General features: G+C 44.2%; 1 protein-coding gene across 2 annotated transcripts in view; it reads right to left on the bottom strand.

The window, feature by feature from the left end:
* Nucleotides 1-7,253, bottom strand: part of PLPP1 (phospholipid phosphatase 1) — a 138,045-nt gene extending 130,792 nt beyond the window's left edge. The window contains exon 1 of one of the 2 annotated variants that reach the window (XM_089688081.1): nt 6,148-7,253. In XM_089688081.1, coding sequence (XP_089544207.1) covers nt 6,148-6,205 — 58 coding nt within the window. In that variant the 5' untranslated portion in view covers nt 6,206-7,253. The remainder of the gene's footprint in view (nt 1-6,147) is intronic. The other variant, XM_089688080.1, reaches the window with a different exon arrangement.
* Between the last annotated feature and the right edge of the window lie 19,477 nt (nt 7,254-26,730).

Raw genomic sequence — 26,730 nt, 5'->3', positions numbered from 1 at the left:
CCCTGCACAAGGAGAGTGAGGGAAGCAGTGCTGGTCTTTATCACAGAGATAAAGTTACTGCACAGATCTGGAAGAAATACACAACATACACAATATCCAAATGGGTATACACAGCCCTGAAATATTGCAATAATATTTGCTTATTCCGGAGTTCAGCTTTAAAATAAAAAAAGAAAAAAAATGCAGCGACATCTGAGAAGTGCTATGCTGCAATAGATTACATCTTTTCTTGAATATAGGCACACTAATACAGTTTGTTAACTTCTTGTGGACCACCCGCCCACACTGTACAGCGGACAGGAGGCCTGTGCAGGCACAGCAATGTACTGGCACGTCGCTGCCTGTGTCCAGATATAGGGCGTGCACCCCCGCCGACACCTGCTGTGATTGTACGCAGCGGATTCTGTCAGCAAGTCCCAGCCAATAATTTATTGTCGGGACCTGCTGGTCGGCTGCGCACAATCACAACCCACAGCCTCTGTGTTGAAAATCAACACAGGGCTCTGTAGAGAGGGAACGATCTCTCGGTTTCTGATCTCTGCAAAGCAGGGATGAGAAAGAAAGATCTTAGTAAAAGCAGCACACTTTTCACATAGTAAGCCACACATTTAACCCCTTGATCACCCTAGATGTTAACCTGTTTCCAGCCAGTGTCATTAGTACAGTGACAGTGTATAGTATGACCTCTGAATTAATGTCACTGGTGAGGTCAGTGGCAGTTAGTCAGTTCCACCCAGCGTCAGTTTGTCTGCAGCACTATCACAGCATACTATACACAGTACCACTATAAGTCACTGATTGCCAACATAAGCAGTACTTAAAAAAAAAAAAAAAAGAATTCATACACAAAAAAAAAAAAATATATATATATATATATATATATATATATATATATATATATACACATACATACATACATACATACATACATATACATACACACACACACACACACCATATATTATACACACACACACACACACACACACACACACAATTTTGTAGAAGCTATAACTTTCACGCAAGCCGATCAATATATACTTTTTTTTTTTTTTTTTACAAAAGATGTAACATAATACATATAATACATTTTGATGAAATTTATGAAGAAATTTGATCTTTTTAAAACTCTTTTATTCTATTTATTTTGTTTTTATAGCAGAAAGTTAAAAAAAAAATCCAACATTTTAGGTATTTTTGTTTATACGCAAAAAAAAAAAAAAAACGTAGTGGTGATTAAATACCACTAACAGAAAGCTCTATTTGTGCGAAAAAAAGATATAAAATTTAATTTGGGTAAAGCACTGCATGACCACGCAATTGTCAGTTAAAGTAGTGTAGTGCTCGAATAGAAAAAAAAAAAAAAAAAAAGCCTGGTCGTGAAGGGGGTAAAATCTTCTGGAGCTCAAGTGGTTAAAGCCGTCTCTTGCACAACATCAGACTTTTGCAATATTTCGTTAGCTTTTTACACAGTTAACAAGAAAAAATATCCTAAAAACTCTAGTATCCATGTCATGTGCACATACTTCAAGGGACCCTCTACCCAAGACCACCAAGTCACTGTTTACTATCCACATGTCACATACAAGGGGATCTGCCGCCCAGCTGTCACCGGGATCCATAAACCTCTCCAGCTGGCGCGGACATTACACCATGACAAGAAGACCGAGACATCAGCTACAAATGACTGAAACTGGAGCAACATGTTCACTGGAAATTACAAATACAACACAGCGTCCTTATATAACCATAGCAGGAAGAAAGTCAGCCTGGAATACTGGAAGGAAAAGATCACTCAGCTCTTCAAACACTTCTGAATGACACATTGCATTGAAACGCATTTTCGATGCACTTAAAACACTGGCAGAAGGGTAGCAATGTTGACCTTTTCGCTGCCACTAAAGGCAAATACACTGTGCACTTTACAAAGTGCAGTTGCAGTCTACAAGAGCAGTTGTTCCAGAGCTAAGTAAATGGGCAGAAGCTCTGCTGACTTCCATCATCCAATCATGTGCAAGCAAAAATGCTGTTTTTTAATTTTCCTTGCATGTGATTGGCTATTCTTTGCAAAGTGAAGATCTACCTCATTTACTAAGCTCTGGAGCAATTGCACTTGTGCAGTGCAAAAGCACTTTGCAGAGTACACAGTCTATTTGCCTTCAGTAAATCAACTCCAAAGTATGACTGTTGGCTAGCAGGTGGAAGGGATTGGGCAGGTGTACAGCCATCTGATCACTTCCATGGACCCCCCAGTAGTGCAGCCCCCTTGCCATGTTTCCCAGGCTCCTCTATCCTTCCTGCAGGACTGGGATTCCAATGGCGGGGTCACTAGTTAGAGAGGAGACCAGCGAATATCCACCCACTGATCTGCCCTAGCTAGAATGAATACGGAAGCAGAGTGCATAATGTCTGCTCCGGATTCGGGGGAAGGAGCTAATGAAGTGCAATCTGCGCTCCATTAGCCTCAGTGGAAAGTAGGAGAAACATGAGGGATCTAGTCTCATTAAAGAGAATCTGTCTATACAAAATGTAATCACGTTGGGGACTTTGGCCCCCTTTGTGATTAAAATAAAAGTTTAAAAAAACATTGAAAGCTACACCCAAGCACTTAACCCCCCCAAATAAACTTTAGAGCCACCCAGCCCCCATGTACAAGCAAACATAAACAAATGCGTTGAATCCCTTATGTACCAAACCATTGATTGTACTACACATTCCATATTGCCGCGCAGCCTGCATTCACCGATGGGACGTTTTGCGTACTGAAGTTTGTCGTTTCATAAGCATGACCAGTTTTAGGGCTTGACATGTTTGGTGTCTATTTACTTGGTGCAAACTCAGCTTTGGTACTTTACCAGAAAACTGGGTAGCATGCTGCATTTTTCTTTGTCCTAACATTAAAGTGTACTTTTTCTGAACATGTGTGCTTGGCAAACTGTTGCATTAACATTTTTAAACCGTTTTTTTGAAAGGAAGTTCATTAAAAGCAAAGATTTCTGTATACCTTAAGAGCCTCTAAGGCACGTTGGGGGCACACTATCATTGGCTTGAACAGAGATGTCTGGCAAGCTTTGCAAGGTACCCATGTCTGCCAAACATTGCTGGTGACATGAAAAACAATGGTTGGATCCCATACAGAACCACATCTGCATGGAGTTTGCATGTTCTCCCTGTGGCTGTGTGGGTTGCCTCCAGGTATTGTGGTTTCTTCCCACACTCCATAGACATGCTGGAGAGTTGATTGGCTCCTGTGTAAATTGTCCCCAGTATGTGTATGTATGAATGTGAGATAGGGTCTTCTGATTGTAAGCTCCTTGAGGGAAGGGACTGATGTGAATGTACAGTTTGTACAGTGCTGTGTAAATTGCTGGCACTATACAAATAGCAGTAATAATAACCACTTCCCGACCGGCCGTTGCATATAAACGGCCGGACAGTGGCAGTGCAGGGTCGGGTGGCTGTCTATAAACGGCCTCCCCGCACCCTGCTTGTGTGCGCTCCCTGGAAGCGCGCAGCACCGCGATCCGGTGCCCGCTGTGTCCTCCGGACACAGTGAAACACCGATCGTCGGACGGGACCTCTGTACGAGGTCCCGATCATGTGATCACTGATTGGCCAATCAGTGATCACATACAAAGTAGTAAGCAAGATGTCACTTGTGACATAATTGCTTACTACGTGTGAAATCTGTGAATGATCACAGAGGTCACATGGTACAAGCCTATTCACAACAGGCTTGTACCATGTGACAAGCTGTGACCAATCACAGCTCAGTCAGTACTTCTCAATGAGTGCATGAATGCACACAGAGAGAAAGAGAAATGACTGCTTTTACATCCTATATGGGTATAAAAGCAATGTGTAAAAAAAAAAAAAAATCTTCATCACCCCCAATAAGTAGTACAGTGTCACCATGGTGACACTGTACTGCTAGGGTGACAGTATGTAAAAAAAATAAATAAATAAAAAAAAAATGTTTAAAAATTATAATTTTTTTGTTATAAACTAATTTGGATTTTTTTTTTACTAAAAAGATAACGGAATAAATTTTGGGAAAGATTTGATGAAATATTATTTATTTGCAAAATTTTATAAAAAAAAACACTTTTTTTCAAAATTTTTGGACTTTTTCATTTACATAGCAAAAAAAATAAAAATCCCAGCGGTGAATAAATACCACCAAAATAAAGCTTTATCTGTTTCAAAAAAATGGTAAAAAATTCATTTGGGTACAGCGTTGCATGACCACGTAATTGTCATTCAAAGCGTGATAGCGCTGAAAGCTGAAAATTGCCCTGGACAGGAAGGGGGTAAAAGTGTCCGGTCTTGAAGTGGTTAAATGTGTAGGGGAGCAAAGTAAAGAATCTGCATTCTGAATTTGATGTGTGTGCTAAACAGTTTTACATTACAAAGCAAACATTGGATTGGAAAAGCATTAGCAAACTTTCAATAGAGAGGTGGGGTGGTGACATCACAATCTCCACCTTGTCCAATCAGAGAACATTTTGCATTCATTGAGAAAATGCCAAGTGTTCTCTGAATGGTGCCCATGCTGAGCGGCCGACCTCCTGTGTTCACAGTGCAGCAGGGCAACCGCTCAGCACACCACATGGAAGCTAGTGGAGGGCACTGTAGTAGTGGTGTCTATGTCGGTGGATTTTCAGCTCCCACAGGTATGGTACGTATATACTTACACTGATCCCAGCTGAACCAATGGAACTATGTAAAAGATACAATACCTAAATTCCTGTTCTAAACCTCAATCAGCTATGTGTCCCCATCAGGGAAATTCACTTTCACTTCCTGTCCTGGTGACACATGGTCAGTGACATGAAAGTGAAACCTCCTTAAGGCTACTTTCACACTGAGGAGTTTTTGAAGCGTTTTCGCGTAAAAAAACCCCAAAAAAAACACTTGAAAAGCTCAAGAAAAACACTTCCATATGTATGTAAATGCATATCTATGGGTTTTCACACTGAGACGTTGCGCTTGTGATGCAGTGTAAAAACTTCTGCTTGCAGCATCTTTGGGGATTTAAAAAAAAAAAATGCCGCTTGCCATTGAAATCAATGGAAAACGCCTGAAAAACACCTCTGAGAAGTGTTTTTGGTGCAGTTTTTAAGTCTAGTGTCCTTTAAAATTGCTTAGAAAGTGCGGCAAAAATGCCTATGCTTAGTACCCGGAGGAACCCTACGCAGGCACAGGGAGAACATGCAAAGTCCAGGCAGGTGGTGCCATGGTTGGCATTCGAACCAACGACCCCAGGCAGCACAGTGGATAAATGGTTAGCACTTCTGCCTGGCAGTACTAGGGTCGTCGGTTCGAATCCAAACCATGGCACCACCTGCCTGGACTTTGCATGTTCTCCCTGTGCCTGCGGGGGTTTCCTCCGGGTACTCCGGTTTCCTCCCACACTCCAAAGACATGCTGGTAGGTGAATTGGCTCCTGTCTAAATTGTCCCTAGTATGTGTATGTATGAATGTGAGTTAGGGACCTTAGATTGTACACCCCTTGAGGGTTAGGGACTGATGTGAATGTACAATATATATATATGTAAAGTGCTGTGTAAACTGGCGGCACTATAAAGGAAGTTTTTAGGACAGGAATAGTTCCAGCTTTTGTCGGATTGTTATCACAGTCTGTGCCTCATTGGGAAGATTTACTCCCATTTCCTCTACCGGCAACTACTGGCGGTCAGACAGGAACAGAAACAAGTCCTGACATCAGGAATACAGCCAGCAATAAAATCCTGGCAGACATGATCGATCGGCAGTTAAACACTACACTGTGTGCACCAATCCCGATGCACTGCTTGCAAATACTGCGCTTTGTACAGTCACCCTACACCGCGACATTGCACAGCCATCGGGTAGTAGATCCCCAGATCACATTGGAGGCAATTATTTCACATGCCTGGGTGGCGGCACCCTGCCAGGAACCAACAAAGGATCAGAGGAGGAGGAGAATACAGGAGAGGTTAGTGTGTCAGGGAGAGCATGCAAAGCAAAGGGCTGAAGTCTGACACATATGGAACAGGAATATCGTGTTACATGCTGAGGAATGGGGGCCCCTGTAAGAGGCTGAAGAGGGCCCCCAGGACAGGGACAGAAAGAGGTGCATGCAGAGAATGATGGCTGGAAACATACCCAGGATCACACACACTATGTCCAGAACCACAAAGGGGATCCTCCGCTTGTCAAACATTGTACTCCCTCTTCTGCTACAGGTGACCAAAGGAAAGGAGGAGACCAGTCACTGCAACCGCTCCACACCGCTCATCTGACGGACAGCCTGCCGGGTGCGAGGAGATCAGGACAGTCCTAGCTGTAGGGATCAGACTGACAGGCCCAAGGATAGGGATCTCACCAGTGTGACAGTCCAAGGGATAGGGAGCTCAGGATGACAGTCCCAGGTAGAAGAATCTGAAGACTGACAGTCCTAGCTATAGGGATCACTGGATTCCAACAGTCTCGAGTGCAGGGAATATTGGATTCCAACAGTTCCGGATGCAGGGATCACTGGACACCGACCATTCCGGGTGTAAGGATCTCAGGATTCCGTTAGTCCCAGGTGCAGAGATCTCAGGATTCCGTTAGTCCCAGGTGTAGGGATCTCAGGATTCTGACAGTCCCAGGAAAAAGGTTACAATCCAAGGTGTCGGGATCTTAGGACTCTGATAGTCTCAGGTGTAGGGAGATGATTGGATTTTGACAATCCCAAGGATCACAAGGCCGGGTGTAGGGATCACACTGGATTCTGACAGTCCCAGGGATCACAATGCCAGGTGTAGGGACCACACTGGATTCTGACAGTCCCAGGGATAAGAATCACAGTGCCGGGTGTAGGAGCCTCAAGGTTGCATTGCAGATCCCAGAATGACAGTGCAGGTCGGTGATCAGGCAGTGCCAGTCCTGTCTAGTCCACACACAGTGGTTGGTCCTGAAGAGTAGGGGTGACAGTCCCAGATGAGCTCAGCAGCAGGTTGTGGAAGGGGTGGCTCCGACTGGCAGTCCAGACCAGTGTGATGGTGTCGGTATCGGTGTGCAGGTGACGGTCGGCACGATCCTGTCTGCAGTCTGCCACTCCTCTGCACCCGCATGTGGACTCTGCTGTGTTATGTTGCTGGGCGGAGTGGGAGTGTCTGAGTCGATGACACGAGCTGTAGAATTACGGCGACAGCCAATAAGAACCCTGATGTGTAATAGGTGTTTACTGTGGGTGTGGCTCTACAGGCTGACCAATCATAAGTGCTCCTACCTGGAGGTGACTGGTGGTGATCGGACTGGGGCGCTGTGCGCGAGTCAATGCTCAGCCTACGGGAAGGAGGACGGCGAAAGTGGTGGGCGTGCTTTTGCTGTTAGTCGTATCTGAAAAACTCCGCCCAAACACTACACTGCCAGTGTCGCATCGTGACGTGCAAGAGCTGCGGCGAAGGTGTGAGCTGCACGTGTGTGGTGTACTATGTACCGAGTGTGTCATAAGAGACGATATGTGGAAATGTCCTGTGTGTCACATGGCCCAGTAATGGTGACCGTCCCTTCCGTTATCTGGGGACTCTCAGGGTTGGAGGCTGTGGTCTCTGTATATGTAACGGTCTGTGGATGGGGACCCGGCTGCCCCCACACTGTATTGGGCCCCCACGGGCCATTCACACCACATGCAGTTTTGACTGCAACTCTTTAACAGCCAAAATCCATGGTGTCCTATGGCCATAGTTCACACCATCGCACCGCATGGAGATTAGTACAGCCAGATGCATTTTTCTGCACTGCAAATGTACAGAAAGGCGGTGCCCATGGAAACAGCACAGTGGCTGAATGATTGGCACTTCTGGCAGGCAGTGTTATTTATTTCAGGTACTTATATAGCGCCGTCAATTTACACAGCACTTTACATATATATTGTACATTCACATCAGTCCCTAACCCTCAAGGGGCGTACAATCTAAGGTCCCTAACTCACATTCATACATACACATACTAGGGACAATTTAGACAGGATCCAATTCACCTACCAGCATGTCTTTGGAGTGTCTTGGGAGGAGAGACTGGCCAAGATGCGTCAAAAGTTTGGACTCTGGAGCCTCAGAGACCTCACCATCGAAGGGAAGACACTGGTACTCCGCAGCGAGATTCTCCCTGTGTTGCAGTACCTCGCCCAGGCCTGGCCCCCTCGGGTCAACACCTGCAAGGCCATCACCAGGGCGGTGTTTCACTTCATCTGGGGCTCCAAGATGGACAGAGTGAAGCGGGCAGTCATGTTCAAGGAACCCCTCAAGGGCGGTAAGGGCGTGCCCGACATCGCCACCCAGCTGAGGGTGTTCTTTGCTTGCAACTGCATCCGCAGAACTTTGCCAAGACGGATTATGGACTCTGGCGGGAACGCAATGTCTCGCTTCTTCCTGTTGCCTCTCTGGAGGTCCCTGGGGTGGGACACTTGGGATAGTTCCATCCCCTACAACTGGGACACTCCTTGGTACTACTTGGACACCTTCAAGTTCATCAGGGAGCAAGGGCTGCAGGGAGTCAAGCCGGACTTGTGGAAGCCAAAGACTATCTACAAGCTCATCCGAGCCAGCGACATTTTGGAGTCGGTTCCAGGCCTGCCTTCAGACACCTGCAAGGTGGTCTGGAGGAATGTTTCTTCCAACATTCTTACCAACAGGCACAAAGACCTGGCATGGATGGCAATCCAAGGGGGGTTGCCTCTCAGGACATTTATGCATGCCAGGAACCTGAGCAGATACAGACACTGCCCCTTCTGCATCATCCACGAGGAAACGTCTTACCACGTTTTCTGGGAGTGCTCATTTGCTCAGGCCCTGTTGGGGGCCCTGGAACCTGAACTCAAGGACTTTGTACCACAGACAGCCATCACTCACTTCGGTGTGTTGAATGGACTGTTCTGTGGAACCTTTTCTCTGGAGGACATTGACGGCGCCTGGCGGGTGCTGTGTTGTTTTAAGGACGCTTTATGGTGCGCCAGAAAGCGCCTCATCCACCAGCGGGAGAGGATGTCCATTGAGGACTGCCGCAGACTGATCCTCAGTCTGCTCAGAGACTATTCCTTGATGGACTTTAAGGAGGAAGAGGACGTCTGAAGATTTCCCCCTTCCCCCTACTCCCCCTTGCGTGTCTTTGTCTTTTCAATAAAGCTTCGGGCCTGTGTTTCTTTCCCCTTCCCACACACACCCGATGCCTATTGTTAATCGTAATATCCGGTTTTCGTTTTCTCGCATGCACTAGTATTATTAGGAAACGTAATGTGTATTAGAATGTTACAGTTTTTGGGGTAAGCGGGGTTATGCATGACGTGGTGGTCAGGGGATTCATCCTCTGCACATCACGTCAGGCATCATACCGCTGAGCGAATGTATTTATTTCTGAATGTATTTATTGTATGCTTGGAACTATATTGCCATGTGGTGCGCTGCGTCGCAGTATAGGGTGAGATGTACCCCGATTACACGTATCATGTTGTTTTTGATGCTTCTGTAATAAAAGCATGTCTTTGGAGTGTGGGAGGAAACTGGAGTACCTGGGGGAAACCCATGCAGGCACAGGGAGAACATGCAAACCCCAGGCAGGTGGTGCCGTGTTTGGGATTCCAAACAATGACTCGAGTACTGCCAGGTGGAAATGCTAACCATTTATCCACTGTGCTGCCTGGGGTCATTGGTTTGAATGCCAACCATGGCACCACCTGCCTGGACTTTGCATGTTCTCCCTGTGCCTGCGTAGGTTTTCGCCGGTTTCTTCCCACACTCCAAAGACATGCTGGTAGGTTAATTCGCTCCTGTCTAAATTGGCCCTCGTATGTACAGGTGAAACTCGAAAAATTTGAATATTGTGCAAAAGTTCATTTATTTCAGTAATGCAACTTAAAAGGTGAAACTAATATATGAGATAGACTCATTACATGCAAAGCAAGATAGTTCAAGCCGTGATGTCATAATTGTGATGATTATGGCTTACAGCTCATGAAAACCCCAACTCCGCAATCTCAGAAAATTAGAATATTACATGCAATCAATAAAACAAGGATTGTACATAGAACAATATCGGACCTCTGAAAATATAAGCATGCATATGTACTCAGTACTTGGTTTGGGCCCCTTTTGCAGCAATTACTGCCTCAATGCAGGGTAGCATGGAAGCTATCAGCCTGTGGCACTGCTGAGGTGTTATGGAAGACCAGGATGCTTCAATAGCGGCCTTCAGCTCTTCTGCATTGTTCCGTCTCATGTCTCTCATCTTTCTCCCGGCAATGCTTCATAGATTCTCTATGGGGTTCGGGTCAGGCAAGTTTGCTGGCCAATCAAGCACAGTAATCCCACGGTCATTGAACCAGGTTTTGGTGCTTTTGGCAGTGTGGGCAGGTGCCAAGTCCTGCTGGAAAATGAAGTCAGCATCCCCATAAAGCTCATCTGCGGAAGGAAGCATGAAGTGCTCCAAAATCTCCTGGTAGACGGCTGCGTTGACCCTGGACTTAATGAAGCACATTGGACCAGCTCCAGCAGATGACATGGCTCCCCAAATCAACACAGACTGGAAACTTTACACTGGACTTCAAGCATCTTGCAGTGTGTGCCTCTCCATTCTTCCTCCATACTCTGGGTCCTTGGTTTCCAAATGAGATGCAAAAGTTGCTCTCATCAGAATACAGGACTTTGGATCACTGAGCAACAGACCAGGTCTGTTTTTCTTTAGCCCAGGTAAGACGCTTCTGACGTTGTTTGTTGTTCAGGAGCGGCTTGACAAGAGGAATATGATATTTGAAGCCCATGTCCAGGATCCGTCTGTGTGTGGTGGCTCTTGATGCACTGACTCCAGCCTCAGTCCACTCCTTGTGAAAGTCCCCAACACTTTTGAATGGCCTTTTCCAGACAATCCTCTCCAGGCTGCGGTCATCCCTGCTGCTTGTGCACCTTTTTCTTCCACACTTTTCCCTTCCACATAACTTTCTATTAATGTGCTTTGATACAGCACTTTGGGAACATCCAACTTCTTTTGTAATTACCTTTTGAGGCTTTCCCTCCTTATGGAGGGTGTCAATGATAGTTTTCTGCACAACTGTCAGGTCAGCAGTCTTTCCCATGATTGTGATTCCTACTGAACCAGACTGAGAGACCATTTAAAGGCGCAGGAACCCTTTGCAGGTGTTATGGCTTAATTAGCTGATTAGAGTGGGACACTTTGAACCGAGAATATTGCACCTTTTCACAATATTCTAATTTTCTGAGATTGTGGATTTGGGGTTTTCATGAGCTGTAAGCCATAAACATCACAATGATGACAAATCACGGCTTGAACTATCTTGCTTTGCATGTAATGAGTCTATCTCATATATTAGTTTCACCTTTTAAGTTGCATTACTGAAATAAATGAACGTTTGCAGGATATTCTAATTTTTTGAGTTTCACCTGTATGTGTGTGTGTTAGTTGGGGTTAGGGACCTTAGATTGTACGCTTTGAGGATTAGGGACTGATGTGAATGTACAATATGTATGTAAAACTGTGTAAATTGACCAATATATAAGTACCTGTAATAATAAACCCAAAGAAGACAATGACCTAGAAGGAAATGCAGGTGTAGGAAGAATGCAGTAAACAGGCAGTTTTGGGTGTGAATGGGCCCTGAAACTACGTTTAGGTGGGGTTGGAATGATGCGTGGTTGAGCAATGGTTTTGTGCCCCTCCTTAAAGTGACACTAAAGCTTTGTTAAATACCAAACGTCTATATGTACCTGCTCTGTGCCTCTTCTTTTTGGATCACCTCCAGTGATCCTTGCTCCTCCTCCTCCTCAAGCAGTGCCCCCAGGGAAAGCCACTTGACCTGGGGGCACCGCTGCCTGCTCATACTAAAGCTGCTGCTCTATGCGTACATAAAATGCACAGAGCCACGCCTCGGCTCTGCCTCCCTGCTTTCTCCTTATTGGCTCACTGGCTGTAATTGACAGCAGCGAGAGTCCATTGTCTCAGCCAATGAGAAAGAAGAGTCCCTTGATAGCAGAGGCTATCAAGAACGTCGCTGATCGGAATGGGGCTCAGGTGAGGATGGTGGCAGCGGCTGATGCTGAACACAGGTTTTTTTACTTCTTGCATGCATGTCCCTCCCCGGATGTGATATGGGGAATGGTTATTTCCTGGGGTGATTGGTACTGCAGGGTCCCTTCCTCCCCCCTGGTATTTCCTTCTGTGTCCCCCCCCCCCCTCCGGCTAGGCTCTCTTCTTTTCCTACCTTCCAGTCCCTGGTTCTTGGGCCAACTTTCCTGACATTCTTGGGTGGGTGAAGGACCTTCTTAGTTGTCTCTGTGGGCTCTGTATATGGTGCAGCTGGTCACAGACGCTCCCTGGCAATTTCCTCTTTAAGAGGCCCTCCTGTACCAGGGTCTGCAGAGGTGTGGAAATTTTGAAAAAACTACTTGTCCAGGGACTAAATCGGTGTCCCAATCTACTTGTCCCGCATGACAACCTACTTGTCCAGATAAAAAATTTTTTTTTTTAACCAAAACCGTATTCAAATCACATGTGATTTTAGGAATCTTTGGAAAACAAAAGGGGCTTTTGCGCTGCCGCCCGAATGCTTCTACCTAACAGGTGAGCACTACTGCTTGCCTGGCCTTACATGTCTTGGGTGTCGGGCAATAGCAATTCAACAGCCCTGGTCTGCCCTGCTTTATTGTCTCTGGCTTGGACAGCATGGCTATTAAAGCCAGGTTTTGAGGAAGGGGATTGTTGGGTTTGGTGATCCTTGCAGTGTTGAAGGCACACAAGTCTAGCTCTTGGAAGATATCTTCACACATGGTGGGTTTATATTCCCTGGTGCGAGGCTCTTGGTGTCTGTCCTTGTTCCTTCTCGGTGATTCAGGTTTTAGTCTTTCTCTTAAAGGCTGGTTTCTGCCCGTGCAGTCTTTTTTTTTTTTTCAGCATCCATTGGACAAGCATTTCTTGACCTGCACGTTTATCCAAGGGGTTTGTCATGTGGCGCCTCCTGTGTGTTCCCTGTTGCTGCAATGGGACCTGAACTTGGCTTTCAGTCCTCCAAAAGCATCCCTTTGGGAGTATTCTCAGTGTTCCCCTATTTTTTTTTTTCCTTGGTCGCCATCACTTCCATGTGGTGGGTGTCGGAACTGACGTCCTTATCCTGTGAGTTTCCCTCTCTGGCCTTGCACAATAATAAGGTGACTTGCTGTCCATGCCCTTCCTTCTTTCTGAAGGTGGTGCTGGATTTTCACCTGAATGAGGATATTGTCCTGCCATCCTTGTGTCCACGTTCGTTGCTTCTTAACCACTTGCCCTCAAGTAGAGCTTTCTTTCGGTGGTATTCAAATACCCCAAAAAAATCAATCACCTCTGTGGTTGTGGTTTTTTTTTTTTTTTGCTTTATAAATAAAAGACAGCCAATTTTGAGGAAAAAAAAACAATATTTTTTACTTTTTGCTATTAAACATGTCCAGTAAAAAAATTAAAAAAATCTAATTTCATCATAAATTTAGGCCAAAATGTATTCTGCTACATTGCTAAAAAAAAAAATCCCAATACGTGTAAATGAATTGGTTTATGTGAAAATATAGCATCTACAAATGGTATAGATACTGGAATTTTTTTAATATATATATATATATATATATATATATATATATATATATATATTATACACACACTAGTAATGGCGGCGATCAGCGACTTATAGCAGGACTGCGGTCGGTATTCTGACACTGGGGGGGAACTGACTAACTTTTCACATCCCCAGTGACACCAATACAGTGATCAGAGCTAATAAAAAGCACTGATACTGTACTAATGGCACTGGGGAGGAAGGGGTTAACATCTGCAGCGATCAAAGGGTTAACCGCGTGCTGTGTGTGTACTTTACTGTGTAAGCACATTGCTTTTTATTGCTGTGCTATGCAGAGCAATACAAATCAATGTGCAGGAGCTGACAGGGGAGAGATTTGTATTGTTTACATACAAGTCTCTCCCTCATTGGTGATACATGGCGATTGCCGGGGAATCACCGGCTGGGACCCAGTGATCGACAGGTGAGGCTGCCAATGGTGGCGTGGGTAGGGTGCGCCCCCTACCCGGAAATGCAAAATCACATAATCACCATGGTGACACTGTACTGCTAGGGTGACAGTATGTAAAAAAAAAAACAAAACAACAATATAAAAAAGTTTAAAATTTATAATTTTTGGTTATAAACTAATTTGGGTTATTTTTTTTTTTTTTTACTAAAAAGATAACGGAATACATTTTGGCCAAGATTTATGATGAAATACTATTTATTTGCAAAATTTTATAAGAAAAACACTTTTTTTCAAAATTTTTGGACATTTTCATTTACATAGCAAAAAAAATTAAAATCCCAGCGGTGAATAAATACCACAAAATAAAGCTTTATCTGTCTCAAAAAAATGCTAAAAAATTCATATGGGTACAGTGTTGCATGATTGCGCAATTGTCATTCAAAGTGTGATAGTGTTGAAAGCTGAAAATTGGCCTGGACTGGAAGGGGGCAAAAGTGTCCGGACTTGAAGTGGTTAAAGAAGGTTGCTTTGAACTCCTTGGATGTGGTTTGTGTACCTATCTGCTACGGCCTTCTTTCAGAGGTCAGATTCTCTTTTGGTGATCATGGAGGGTCCAAGAAAAGGTCTGGCGGCCTCCTCTACTGCTATATCCTGTTGGATTTGTCAGATGATTGTTCTGCTGTATGCCATTAAGGGACGGGCTCCTCCCTTCCCCATTGCAGTAAGCTCCATAAGGGTGATTAGTGCCTTCTGGGCATTCCGGCCTCAGGCGTCTGTCTTAGATCTTCAAGGTGGCTTTCTGGTTGTCTTTGTGCAATTTTTTTAAAACCATTTTATAAGTTGTGTTTGCATCTTTGGATGCTTGTTTTGGCCGCAAGGTTTTGCAGGCCACTGTTAATGATTGTTTTTGAGTTTTCCCATCCATTCTTGAGACACTGCTTTTGTGATGTTCCTATGGTAAAGAAAAGCTATGTCTGTCTATGAATTCAGAAAAAGGGATCTTATGGTGAGTTTTTCTGTAATCTTACTTCCTGTTGAGGAATGTAGCCACCATCTTTTGCCTGCTCCAAGGATGGACTATGGGATTTGTAGAGTGCATAGAGCACAGCTCAACAAAGTACTTGGGCGGGACTTGCTTTGGCTAGTTGGACCACGAGTACCCCAGTTCTCATCAGAATTCTTGCACCCTAAGGGATCAGGGCCAGTGTCCTTTCTTGGAGGAGAACCATGTGTACACCCTGTGCACTTTTTTTTGCACCTGGTGTTCGTTTCAGGTGTGCACATTACATTGCGGTGCTGAACCACTTCCCGGCCCTCATATTACAAGAGGATTTTCTTGTAATCGTGGGCACGATCTGTCATTCACTGTGTCCACCGAACACAGCTGCTGCCAGATCACTGTACCGACCCACTGCCAGTACCATGTGAGCAATCACTACAGAGCACATGACCATTATAAACAATGAATGGCTTCCTTTAATGCCATTCATTGTGTTGCTAGCTGTGATTGGGCACAGTGATCACATGGTACATACGGGGGCCAATCACAGCTTAGATTGTAAGCTCCAAGGAGCAGGGCCCTCGAACCCTTCGTGTATCGCATTGTATTGTTATTGTACTGTCTCGTGTACTGTGTCCCATTGTAATGTACAGCGCTGAGCAAACTGTTGGCGCTATATAAATACTGTATGATAATAATAATATACCGTAAGATTAACTGTGGCTAATCACAACAATATTTGCTGAATGAATCTATTTCATTTAATAAAATGCTTGCTTATAGCAATGACACTCACTGCTATCAGCAATTGTGTAAAAAAAAAAAAACAAATCCTGATCGCTTCCCCAGAGTAGTACAATGTTATTATGATAATGGTTTGTTAGGAAAAAAAATATAAACGAGATTTTTTTTTTTTTTTGTAGTGTCCCTGATCAATGCTATACCAGTTATATGTTGACACTACTGTGTTTTTTTGTTTTCCAAAAAAATTACAACTTCAAAAAACTTGCCATGCCTCCTAATAAATACCTTGCATTGTCTACTTTCCAAAAAGGGGTAATTTGTATTGTCCTTACATTTTCAGGCCTCAAGAAATGAGATCGCCTGTCAGTACATCAGGATTTATCTATTTTCAAAAATATACAATAGTTTATGGACTTCAGACTAAATAATAGACACTGATTTGGGTTATTTTCACCAAAGAAATTTAGCAGACTACGTTTTGTCCTAAATTTATGAAGAACAATTATTTTATTTTAAAGTTTTATAACAGAAACAAAGAAAACCCTTTTTTTAATTTTCAGTCCTTTTGTTTATTTAGCAAAAAATGGTGAATAAAAAATGGCGGTTGCCTTTTGTAACATGTTATACCCATATTCAGGGTGTAACAGTCCCCGCACCCCATCTCCGCGATCCTAGGAGTCTGGGATCAGCAGTTTTATTTATCTGAACAAGGACAGCAGACTGTCCTTTGGCATACTGGACTTGATGATGTCAGGACCTGTGACTGACAGAGCACAGGGGACAAGAGGCTGTGGACACCAGTCTTGCAGTTCCGCCCATCTGGCCAGGTGACTTGTTCACAATATTCTGTGAATGAGAACACTTTCCGGCTGTTGGCTTTTAATTCTCAATGAACTACCACAGCGCTGTGGAACGCCATGGTAGTTTGAGTCTTCCTGTCAGTGAGTATCTGCCTGCTTGTATGTGGTGTACGGGCGCACAGCAACACTGACAGGTCTGCAGGAGGCTTGCGTGGCATTTGAATTGTCTCCAGAAAAGTAAGAGGGGAAATCTTCCAATTGGGACACTAGTTATGGTGACCTGAGGGGCCCAAGGGATTCCCCTAATTTGCAGGGATTTCCTCTCACTTCCTGTTTTAGCCATGGGACATGAAATGAGTAATCTCCCCAGTAGGACACATGGCAAAAAAAAACTGACAGATGTTATAACCATCCCGTCCAAAATGAAAAAAAAAAAGTTTTGCTTTTAGTTCTACTAAAGCAAAAACATGACCACAACTCATGATGAGATGAGATCGGGGGAATCACCGCGCCGGGGCCAGACAGAAGGGAAGTGAAGTGCTCGCTCTACATGGACGACGTGACGGTGTTCTGTGCCAACCAGCGCTCCATCGACCTGCGAGGACTTCGGCCAAGCTTCGGGGGCAAAAGTCAAGTGCGGGAAATCGGAGGTCATGCTCTTCGGAAAGTGGTTCCTGCCTTCTTCTGCATCCATGCCCTTCGGCATCAAGACAGACTTCATGAAAATCCTGGGAGTTTGGTTTGGTGCTGAGGGCGCAGCCCTGAAGTCTTGGGAGGAGAGACTGTCGAAGATGAGGCAAAAGTTTGGACTTTGGAGCCTCAGAGACCTTACCATCGAAGTGAAGACACTGGTACTCCGCAGCGAGATTCTCCCTGTGTTGCAGTACCTCGCCCAGGCCTGGCCCCCACGAGTCAACACCTGTAAGGCCATCACCAGGGCAGTGTTTCACTTCATCTGGGGCTCCAAGATGGACAGAGTGAAGCGGGCAGTCATGTTCAAGGAACCCCTCAAGGGCGGTAAGGGCGTGCCCGACATCCCCACCCAACTGAGGGTGTTCTTTGCCTGCAACTGCATCCGCAGAACTTTGCCAAAAAGGATTATGGACTCTGGCGGGAACGCAATGTCACGCTTCTTCCTGTTGCCTCTCTGGAGGTCCCTCGGATGGGACAATTGGGACAGTTCCATCCCCTAAAACTGGGACACTCCTTGGTACTACCTGGATACCTTCAAGTTTATCAAGGAGCAAGGGCTACAGGGAGTCAAGCCTGACTTGTGGAAACCGAAGATAATCTACAAACTCATCAGAGCAAGCGACATTTTGGAGTCGGTTCCAGGCCTGCCTTCAGACACCTGCAAGGTGGTCTGGAGGAATGTTTCTTCAAACATCCTCACCAACAGGCACAAGGACCTGGCATGGATGGCAATCCAAGGGGGGTTGCCTCTCAGGACATTTATGCATGCCAGGAACCTGAGCAGATACAGACACTACCCCTTCTGCATCATCCACGAGGAAACGGCTCAGCACGTTTTCTGGGAGTGCTCTTTTGCTCAGGACCTGTTGAGGGCCCTGGAACCTGAACTCAAGGACTTTGTGCCACAGACAGCCATCACACACTTTGGGGTGTTGAATGGACTTTTCTGTGGAACTTTTACTCTGGAGGACATTGACAGCGCCTGGCGGGTGCTATGTTGTTTTAAGGACGCTTTATGGTGCGCCAGGAAGCGCCTCATCCACCAGCGGGAGAGGATGTCCATTGAGGACTGCCGCAGACTGATCCTCAGTCTGCTCAAGGACTCTACCTTGATGGACTTTAAGGAGGAAGAGGACGTCTAAAGATCTCACCTTCCCCCTACTCCCCCTTGCGTGTCTTTGTCCCTTCAATAAAGCTTCAGGCCTGTGACCCCTTCCCCCCCCCCCCTCACACCCGATGCTTATTGCATGTTGTAATAATCATATCTTGCATGATTTTGTAATTGTAGGAAATGTTTTCTAAGCATGCTATGGTCTCGGGGTAAGCGGCGTTATGCATGACGTGTTGGTCTGGGGATTCGTTCGCCAAGCACATCACGTCAGGCATCATACCGCTGAGTGTATGTATTTATTGAATGTATTTATTGTATGCCTGGAACTATATTGCAATGTGGTGCGCTGCGTCGCAGTATAGGGTGAGATGTACCCCGATTACAAATGTCGTGTTTTTTATACTTCTGTAATAAAGTATATTTTTCAATCAAAAAAAAAAACATGACCACAACTAACTGTTCCAAACAAATGGTAGTGGGGGGGGGGGGGGAGATGTTTGGGAGCTCACAGAGGAAGTTACAAGGGGGCAAAAAAACAGTAACAAATTATTTCATGAAAAGTGGATCATAGGACCATTACGTAGTGGGTGTGTATGGATTATTTTTGGAGAAAAAGGATATTGTTCAGGGTCACCCTAAGTGCTCACTTAGGTCTTGGAGTCTGGGATCAGCACTTCTAGTCATCTGAGCAAGGGTAGTAGACTGTCCTTCTGGCATACTGGACTTGATGACGTCAGGACCCGTGACCGACGGAGCGCCGGTCTGCTTTTAATCGCATATGTAAAACCCTTTTTCCCAAAAGAAAAAAAAAACATATTCTGTAACTGTGGATAAAGTGTTCGCTATCTTTTGGCCTTTATTTTTCAGCAAGTTCATCTAAATCTGTCAGTGTATCTAAAACTACCCTCCCTCCAGACTGACAATGCTGATGTCCAAATGTGTCTACATTGTTCTTCCATTCAGTGTGGATAGGAAGTGTGTTACTGGCAGGATCTCTAGGTAATATAAGGGGAAAGAGCCTAAAACAAGAAAACTAATGCAGCCACCACATCTAAGGATTGGAAAGCTGCAAACTATTTTTTGGGTTTAATACAGATTTACCATGGTTCTAAACTCTAAAGCCTTTTTTTTCTACCTTAATGTATTCTCTACATTAAGGTAAAAAAAAAACCTTTCACTGCCTGTTCCCCCCCCCCCCATCCCCCCTCCTAAAAACTGAGCCTTGAATTGATCCAGCGCTGTGCCCAGGTTGCAGTTCTTCTCTCCTCGACTCCTGCTGCTATCAGTGCAACCTGTGGAAGAAACCTGCTCCTGCTGCTGTCAGTCAGATCCTAAGAGGGAGCAAGGGGTGTGGCCAAGCTGCACTGTGTGTGTGTGTCTATGGATGCACACAGTCCAGGTTAAGAGTGCACCCATACTTGTACCCCCATAGCAAGTGGTGCTGGTGGGGGACCCCAAAAGAGGAGCTAAGTATAGCATCTTTTTTATTTTAAGAAAAAAAAGGTTTACAATCAATTTAACTGTAAACTGGGCTTCCATGTGCTCTATTTTTGAAAGCTGGTCAGTGCTGTGCACTTCTTTTTTGATTATGTAATTCTTTCAAACGAACTCCATAATGTCAGTGGAAAATATGCATAGTGACCTCTCTCCTGGGCATCAATAGTATCATTACTTCTTGATCTTTGGTATTTGTGATATGGGGAGTACAGTTGGCAGGAGAGATAAGTTCTGACTTATTACAGATGTATTGTGAAATCTAATTACATCATAGTATGAAGGTGAGAGGAATGCTGCCAAGCACTTTTTTGCATCAACAATACCTACTGGTAGGAGTGTCTTTGGGTTCAGCAATCCATATGTCAATCATGTAGAATGCCTCAGAAATTAGGACCTGTCTGTAGCCTCTCCTTGTCATAGCTGAGCAGATCTGAACCTGGAAAAGCAAACTGTTCATATGCACCAATAGTTGCTTTCCTTTTTGTGCCACATGACTGTCATGGGTGCCCCCATCTTGCAGCAGCCACAGCTACCAAAAAAAAGGTTACGAGGGGAGGGGCAGAGATGCTGGGCCAGCACAGACCGTAGTTAGACATTCCTAGAAGAGGAGAAGGCTATGCTGTAGTAGAAAATTGTTAGGGAACTGATATTTTCAGAAAATGAGAAGTTCAGAGGCACATTTCAAGTCCATAAAAAATCTTATATGAAAAAGAAAAACTCTGCAAGCAATCATTTAAAGGATAAGTTCACCTTTTGACCAAAAATGATAAATGCACATTTTTTTTTTTTTTGCAGGTAAAAAAAATGTGCATTATTTTTATCTGCAGGAGCCTGTAAAGCATTGCACCAAGGATCAGTAGATCACTGGTGCCATGCAGGTCTCCTGCAGACCTGTCAGTACATCCGCTTGCCTGTACAGGATATACGGGCAAGCAGATATACTGACAGGAAGAATCCATGAACTACCCCTGCACTCCACAGCGCCATGGTAGTTCATTGAGAAATACAAGCCTTTGCGGCTGTCAGGACGTGTATTCATTCACTCCCAGAACACCGAATGAATGACGCGGCTGGGCAGGAGGAGCACTGACCAGTGTGCATTGACCCTTAAAGTTGTTCTCTAAACAGGTGCTGTTTCACAGTTTGTATTCTGATGCAGGACATAGAAGTACATACAGTTCCAGCAGGGCTTCACCATAAAGATAGTGGACTTAACTTTAGACTGGGCCCTTCCATGTGCTTTTTTTTTTTGTTTTCTGTAAGCTGGCCAGCACTGTTCTCACTTTCTTGATTATGTCATTTATGTCAAAGTAACTCTTTCCATAACATCAGCCGGAAATAAGCATAATGGCCTCCATTCCAGAAAATCCAAACTATTAATATTTACAAAGTTAATAATTTCATTACTACTTGATCTTTGTTGTCTGTCTGGGTACAGTTATCAGGAAAGATATTATGGCTTGATAGAGCTGTATTGTGAAATCTTCTTTCATGACGTAGTTTGAGAGTTGAGAAAAACTTGACTGAGCACTCTCTAGCATGTAAACTGACCACAAGATATGAACCAAATGTAAGTTTACAGAGAAAACAAAGCTTACTGGTAGGATCATCGGGTTCAACAGTCACAAAGTTATATAAGGCTAGAAAATTATGTCATGGGTGTCACCATCATGAATGTGATCTCAGCAGCCATAGTAGACTTGGGGAGCAATTACTTAAAGGATGAGTTCACCTTTGGGAACATGTTACATGTTCCACTCATTTTTAAGGCCACTGCCTCCTGTCCCCCTTTCCCTATGACAGATGTACAGGGAGATGTTCCCTGTACAAGCTGTCACTTTTCAAAAACAGTGGGGCTCCACCCACATGGCCTCATCATTCATTCACAGTCCTTTGTGAATGAACTACAGCAGGGGTTAAAATTTCGAGTCCAAACCTACTAGCGGGTCACAAAACTTACTCTCCACCAGTTGCCCCACCCAACCTTGCCCAGGTCCGCCCCAACCCCCACCCCCGTCCACCCCAACTACGCCCCCTTAAAGCTTATGAAATTAAATTTTTCTTTAGAATAAGTCCAAAATATAAAACTGTACACAGTCATGTATATCTCCCCTCCCCTGTACTCCATTATAGTGATATGACATGTATACAGTAATGTATATCCCCCCTCCCCTGTACTCCATTATAGTGATATGACATGTATACAGTAATGTATATCTCCCCTCCCCTGTACTCCATTATAGTGATATGACATGTATACAGTAATGTATATCCCCCTCCCCTGTACACCATTATAGTGATAGGACATGTATACAGTAATGTATATCCCCCTCCCCTGTACTCCATTATAGTGATATGACATGTATACAGTAATGTATATCTCCCCTCCCCTGTACTCCATTATAGTGATATGACATGTATACAGTAATGTATATCCCCCCTCCCCTGTACTCCATCATAGTGATATGACATGTATACAGTAATGTATATCCCCCCTCCCCTGTACTCCATTATAGTGATAGGACATGTATACAGTAATGTATATCCCCCCTCCCCTGTATTCCATTATACTGATATGACATGTATATAGTAATGTATATCCCCCCTCCCCTGTACTCCATTATACTGATATGACATGTATACAGTAATGTATATCCCCCCTCCCCTGTACTCCATTATAGTGATATGACATGTATACAGTAATGTATATCCCCCCTCCCCTGTACTCCATTATACTGATATGACATGTATACAGTAATGTATATCCCCCCTCCCCTGTACTCCATTATAGTGATATGACATGTACACAGTAATGTACATCCCAGCTCCCCTGTACTCCATTATAGTGATATGACATGTACACAGTAATGTATATCCCCCCTCCCCTGTGCTCCATTATAGTGATAGGACATGTACACAGTAATGTATATCCCCCCTCCCCTGTGCTCCATTATAGTGATATGACATGTACACAGTAATGTATACCCCCCCTCCCCTTGCTCCATTATAGTGATATGACATGTACACAGTAATGTATATCCCCCCTCCCCTGTACTCCATTATAGTGATATGACATGTACACAGTAATGTATATCCCCCCTCCCCTGTACTCCATTATAGTGATATGACATGTATCAGGTAATGTATATCCCAGCTCCCCTGTACTCCATTATAGTGATATGACATGTATACAGTAATGTATATCCCCCCTCCCCTGTACTCCATTATAGTGATATGACATGTACACAGCATGTATATCCCAGCTCCCCTGTACTCCATCATAGTGATATGACATGTACACAGTAATGTATATCCCCCCTCCCCTGTACTCCATCATAGTGATATGACATGTATACAGTAATGTATATCCCCCTCCCCTGTACTCCATTATAGTGATATGACATGTATACAGTAATGTATATCCCCCCTCCCCTGTACTCCATTATACTGATATGACATGTATACAGTAATGTATATCCCCCCTCCCCTGTACTCCATTATAGTGATATGACATGTACACAGTAATGTATATCCCAGCTCCCCTGTACTCCATTATAGTGATATGACATGTACACAGTAATGTATATCCCCCCTCCCCTGTACTCCATTATAGTGATATGACATGTATACAGTAATGTATATCTCCCCTCCCCTGTACTCCATTATAGTGATATGACATGTATACAGTAATGTATATCTCCCCTCCCCTGTACTCCATTATAGTGATATGACATGTATACAGTAATGTATATCCCCCCTCCCCTGTACTCCATTATAGTGATATGACATGTATACAGTAATGTATATCCCAGCTCCCCTGTACTCCATTATAGTGATATGACATGTATATCCCCCCTCCCCTGTACTCCATTATACTGATATGACATGTATACAGTAATGTATATCCCCCCTCCCCTGTACTCCATTATAGTGATATGACATGTACACAGTAATGTACATCCCAGCTCCCCTGTACTCCATTATAGTGATATGACATGTACACAGTAATGTATATCCCCCCTCCCCTGTGCTCCATTATAGTGATAGGACATGTACACAGTAATGTATATCCCCCCTCCCCTGTGCTCCATTATAGTGATATGACATGTACACAGTAATGTATACCCCCCCCTCCCCTTGCTCCATTATAGTGATATGACATGTACACAGTAATGTATATCCCCCCTCCCCTGTACTCCATTATAGTGATATGACATGTACACAGTAATGTATATCCCCCCTCCCCTGTACTCCATTATAGTGATATGACATGTATCAGGTAATGTATATCCCAGCTCCCCTGTACTCCATTATAGTGATATGACATGTATACAGTAATGTATATCCCCCCTCCCCTGTACTCCATTATAGTGATATGACATGTATACAGTAATGTATATCCCAGCTCCCCTGTACTCCATTATAGTGATATGACATGTATATCCCCCCTCCCCTGTACTCCATTATACTGATATGACATGTATACAGTAATGTATATCCCCCCTCCCCTGTACTCCATTATAGTGATATGACATGTACACAGTAATGTACATCCCAGCTCCCCTGTACTCCATTATAGTGATATGACATGTATATCCCCCCTCCCCTGTACTCCATTATACTGATATGACATGTATACAGTAATGTATATCTCCCCTCCCCTGTACTCCATTATAGTGATATGACATGTATACAGTAATGTATATCCCCCCTCCCCTGTACTCCATTATAGTGATATGACATGTATACAGTAATGTATATCCCAGCTCCCCTGTACTCCATTATAGTGATATGACATGTATATCCCCCCTCCCCTGTACTCCATTATACTGATATGACATGTATACAGTAATGTATATCCCCCCTCCCCTGTACTCCATTATAGTGATATGACATGTACACAGTAATGTACATCCCAGCTCCCCTGTACTCCATTATAGTGATATGACATGTACACAGTAATGTATATCCCCCCTCCCCTGTGCTCCATTATAGTGATAGGACATGTACACAGTAATGTATATCCCCCCTCCCCTGTGCTCCATTATAGTGATATGACATGTACACAGTAATGTATACCCCCCCCTCCCCTTGCTCCATTATAGTGATATGACATGTACACAGTAATGTATATCCCCCCTCCCCTGTACTCCATTATAGTGATATGACATGTACACAGTAATGTATATCCCCCCTCCCCTGTACTCCATTATAGTGATATGACATGTATCAGGTAATGTATATCCCAGCTCCCCTGTACTCCATTATAGTGATATGACATGTATACAGTAATGTATATCCCCCCTCCCCTGTACTCCATTATAGTGATATGACATGTACACAGTAATGTATATCCCCCCTCCCCTGTACTCCATTATAGTGATATGACATGTATACAGTAATGTATATCCCCCTCCCCTGTACTCCATTATAGTGATATGACATGTATACAGTAATGTATATCCCCCCTCCCCTGTACTCCATTATACTGATATGACATGTATACAGTAATGTATATCCCCCCTCCCCTGTACTCCATTATAGTGATATGACATGTATACAGTAATGTATATCCCCCCTCCCCTGTACTCCATTATACTGATATGACATGTATACAGTAATGTATATCCCCCTCCCCTGTACCCCATTATAGTGATATGACATGTATCAGGTAATGTATATCCCAGCTCCCCTGTACTCCATTATAGTGATATGACATGTACACAGCATGTATATCCCAGCTCCCCTGTACTCCATCATAGTGATATGACATGTATACAGTAATGTATATCCCAGCTCCCCTGTGCTCCATTATAGTGATATGACATGTATACAGTAATGTATATCCCAGCTCCCCTGTACTCCATTATAGTGATAGTACATGTATACAGTAATGTATATCCCCCCTCCCCTGTACTCCATTATAGTGATATGACATGTACACAGCATGTATATCCCCCCTCCCCTGTACTCCATCATAGTGATATGACATGTATACAGTAATGTATATCCCCCCTCCCCTGTACTCCATTATACTGATATGACATGTATACAGTAATGTATATCCCAGCTCCCCTGTGCTCCATTATAGTGATATGACATGTATACAGTAATGTATATCCCCCTCCCCTGTGCTCCATTATAGTGATATGACATGTATACAGTAATGTATATCCCAGCTCCCCTGTACTCCATTATAGTGATATGACATGTATACAGTAATGTATATCCCCCTCCCCTGTGCTCCATTACAGTGATATGACATGTACACAGTAATGTATATCCCAGCTCCCCTGTACTCCATTATAGTGATAGTACATGTATACAGTAATGTATATCCCCCCTCCCCTGTACTCCATTATAGTGATATGACATGTAAACAGCATGTATATCCCCCCTCCCCTGTACTCCATCATAGTGATATGACATGTATACAGTAATGTATATCCCCCTCCCCTGTACTCCATTATAGTGATATGACATGTATACAGTAATGTATATCCCCCTCCCCTGTACTCCATTATAGTGATATGACATGTTGTATACAGTACTTACTGTCCTCCCCGAGTCCCCAGCGGCGGAGAGGGTGTCGCCTCTCAGCGGAGGAGAGCGGACCTCTCCTGCACCTGTCCCCTCGACGGCAGTGCCGCAGAAACCGGAAGTTGTAAACCGAAACTCGGCTTCACAATGAGGCTTGGAGCACAGGTGCAGTCGCTCCATGCTTCATCTGTGCTCACCGCCGTTCGCCACAGAGGAATTTCTCCTCGCATTTGGCGAGCGGCTTTTTCAAGCCCTGGACTACAGGTCCTGACAGTCTTAGCAGCTCTTAGCTTGTAGTCCTCAATGAACTAC

Source organism: Staurois parvus, unplaced genomic scaffold (assembly GCF_062004578.1).
Source record: "Staurois parvus isolate SC_StPar_1 unplaced genomic scaffold, SC_StPar_1.0 ptg000445l, whole genome shotgun sequence".
Classification (NCBI taxonomy): Eukaryota; Metazoa; Chordata; class Amphibia; order Anura; family Ranidae; genus Staurois; species Staurois parvus.
Note: the sequence above shows the minus strand (reverse complement) of the source record. Positions and strands in the feature narration are given on the sequence as shown.